Source organism: Belonocnema kinseyi, chromosome 3, assembly GCF_010883055.1.
Source record: "Belonocnema kinseyi isolate 2016_QV_RU_SX_M_011 chromosome 3, B_treatae_v1, whole genome shotgun sequence".
NCBI classification, from domain to species: Eukaryota; Metazoa; Arthropoda; class Insecta; order Hymenoptera; family Cynipidae; genus Belonocnema; species Belonocnema kinseyi.
In genome coordinates, this window is record NC_046659.1 from 21,139,770 (window position 1) to 21,143,458 (window position 3,689).

General features: G+C 34.4%; 1 protein-coding gene across 2 annotated transcripts in view; it reads right to left on the reverse strand.

The window, feature by feature from the left end:
• The window catches only part of LOC117168859 (protein IWS1 homolog), a 205,172-nt gene that overhangs the window by 23,529 nt on the left and 177,954 nt on the right, over positions 1-3,689 (reverse strand). For both annotated transcript variants that reach the window (XM_033354728.1, XM_033354729.1), the window contains exon 4: positions 333-622. In XM_033354728.1, the coding sequence (XP_033210619.1) occupies positions 333-622 (290 nt within the window). The remainder of the gene's footprint in view (positions 1-332; positions 623-3,689) is intronic.

Genomic DNA, 3,689 nt, shown 5'->3' on the forward strand with positions numbered 1-3,689 from the left:
GGGCGCATACTTTGAATAAAATATTTGTTATCATTCTCTTGAAATAAATGTGTTTTTTTCTTGAAAAAATACCGGTTTCATATGTATACACCTGGTAGGATATAATCCTCTTTATTAATAAATATTTATTTACTTATTTGCGAGAATTTGAAACTGCTCTTAAATAAATTTGTACTCTCAAACAAGTTTCACTATGTTTTTGAATGTTGAAAGTCAATTACAATTTCACTTCGAAATTATCTACGAAGATTTATTCCTTATTTTTATTCCATAAATCATCCATTCATTGAGTAATAAGAGTTTAAGAAGTAAATATCAAACGGCGAACTTACTTTCCTTCTCCTTTAAATGCCTTATTGATGTCTTGTGATTTCTGAGATGATCCGTCCACATCAGTTTTTCTCTTTTTTTGGGGTGTCTGCTCCAAGTCTCGCTGCATTCTTTCTTCTTTAGATAATGCCTTAAAGTCCGCAGAAAGATTAAATATAGGTCTCGCCCATTCATTAATTAATTTACCAGCTCGTTCTTTGTTTTCTTTTGTTTCCTTAGGATGCTTGTATAAATACATAACAGCTTTCCCAATTCCTGACTGCTTCAAAGATGACTGATCAATTCTCGGAAACTGTAAACATATTGTCAGGTGTATAAATTAGTTTGATATAGAATAAAGATCTAGCTTCAGTAACAATATATGACATGAGTCTGAGGCCAAGCGAAGTACTTTCAAGCGTGACGTTCCAATAATTTAAAAAAAAATCATGAATGATGAAAGACAGTCAACATTTGTCGAGAATATGACGTTCCCGTATATTCGGCACTTCTCATTCTCGATAATTGAGGCGATTTTCCTAGGAGCTGTTAGCGTAGCGATATTAAGGCTAATGCCGTACGAGTGACAGAGATGGTAATGAAGCACTCTTAGTGCGGCATTATGCGTTTGGATGTAGGTCGTTTTGCGCATGAGTTGGAAAACTAGATCACATATGTTTTAGATGCTCGGGGTGTGTATGACACGCTCTGCAGTTATCACCGGGAATATCTTAAATCGAAATGTGGCTACAGTATGCTAAAGTGAAAATGACACAGTCTTAACAGGCCGAAATGAAATCCTCCGTGCCCGACATGGCTAAGATTTGATGCATTTTACTTCTCCCCGAGATTGAAGTCAAGGCAGGGTTTCAACAGCCTCCTCTGCTGCTTTCTACAGAAACGATCCTTTGTCTACTTTTTCGTACTTTCTAGCCATTTTAAGAAGTTTCTCGTCTATTTGTGACTATATGTGCTGCACTAAGAATAGAAGGCGTATGAATATCCCCCAAACTCCACTTGACATAAATTTCATTTGATAGAAAATAAATTTAACCAATACCCATTTTACATATTTACCATTTATCCGAATTTGTATTTTATCTATATTTTATTTCTCCGATTTGTCACCAACCAGAATTTTGATTAGTCCGAGTTATTAGCAGGCATAATTTTCAGATCGCCTAATTTCTCTTTGTCAGAACATGTATGTATCATAAATTCCAATTATTCTAATTTCTGTTTCTTCCAATTTTTATATGACATAATTTTCATGTTTTCGAATAACTACATAATCCAATTTTTATTTATACGAATGGACAATTGTCATAATTTTTATCTACAATAGTCTTTAGTGAAACTGTCATTTATTCTAATTGTTACGTAACATAATTTTCACTTCTAATTTGAATGTAATATATGTTTCCTTTTTTCGAATTAATATTTGCTATAATTTCCATTTGTCCTAATTTTATCCCTCTCAACGTACACTTCATTCCAGCACCGATGGAACGTACATACCATAGGTACAAGTTGGGATTTCGCGATTTCAACAGCTGATTTAAAGATGAAGAAAGGTTCGAAACATATCGAAAGACATATGTTTTCTGTGTGAAATTTTTCGCAGAATACAATGCTGCAATTAAAATTAATAGAAAATTTGTTTTAAACAAAGTATGTTTTCAAACAAAATATTTTTTCTTTTGAAAAATCGCATTTTTTGGATTTTGATAAAATTGCATAAAACCAACGTGATTTGTTAGCTAAAATAGTTTTTAAAGGAAAAAATATATAAAAGTAATATAATTATGCGAAGTATTTTACCCATGCCTTCGAAGTTACTAGATTTTCAAAGAGGGAATTTCGGGTTTTCAGAGTGGATAAGTAAGAGTAAATATATTAAATAACGATAAAATACCACAAAACCTTTTGTTTATTATAAAAATCATGTCAATACTAAAAAAATACAAAGAAATACCTCATTTTCAGCAAAACGCTCGCATTCAACGCAGATAGGTGCACGCTGGTCGTCACACCTTCTTCGCATGCAGTTCGGGCACCTCATGTGTGTTCGACTATTAACAGCGATGTCGCACATGTGATATCTTGCCTGTGTGTTCTCTCTAATGACAGTTAACGCTGCAGGTACGGGCTCATCCATCTCTAAAACTTTGTGTATGATCCTTTTGATCGAAGCGCGTAGTGTAGGTAATTCTAATCGTCGCCGAAGGTGCGGTTCCACCAAGCCAAACGCCAAATTTTTCAGAAAAATGTTTCCATCGTCACTATCCTCGGAAAAATGTTTCTCTTCCGAATCCGACAGGGAAGCTGCTACATCCTTCGCACTTCGGAGGTTATAGACCCGGATACTCATTCTGAAACACAAATGATTAAATAATTATTGTAAATTGATTATTAGAAATTAATTACGAAAATGTGCACAAATTTTCGAAAAATCGAATTTAGTTACAGTGGCTATCGAATGTGAAAAAATGTTTTGTTTGCAATTTCTGCCAATAAATATACTCAAATCTATAATTATTGTAAAATATATTAAATATACTTACTTTAAATAGAACTCCAAGTGCCGAATAGCAAAATTGACTAGTTTTATATTTTGAAATCAGCAACGATACTACACACACTCAAGGAACACTTGTGCCGATATGCACTTACACAAAGTTTAGACCCTGCTACTTCGACAGCCAAGCCACAAACAAACGCGGACTCAACGACTATAGATGCCGAACAGGAGCTGGATATTTGTCTTAGTGGGGGTGTACCTCGAAAAAGTGAAATCGGAAAATGCCAGCAATTTGAGAATTTTGCTGGTGCCGATTCACACTAGAGTACGTCGAGAGGGTTAATTTAACCTAATTTTCGTTCCAAATAATCGTTTACCCTAATTTTTTAAATACAAATTTCTACTTGTCATAATTACCATTTGCTCAAACTTCCACGTGACCTAATTTCTATTTCTCCGAATTATAATTTGTCACAAGTTTCATTTTCCCTAATTTTCATTTAACCTAATGTCGATGTATCCGAACTTTCACGCTCCATAATCTAAATGCCACAGATATTCCAGTTGTCCTAGCGAACTTCCGTTCAGTTTTGAATTTGTGGTTTTCCATCTCGATGTATTTAGTCTGGTCTCTACGTCAGATGAAGATGGTACTATGCAACACTTCCTGGGGCACGGGTACCAAATAAAAGTAGACGCGAAATTATAATAAGAAATCTCTATAAATACAGCAACCGTTATATAAATTATTACGTAAGGATAAAGGGGGAGGGTCGGTAAGGCCGGTTTTTGGCCTAATTTATTTTTGGACCAAAAAATCTGAAAAAATCATGGTAGTATCTTATAAGTATCCCGAGTC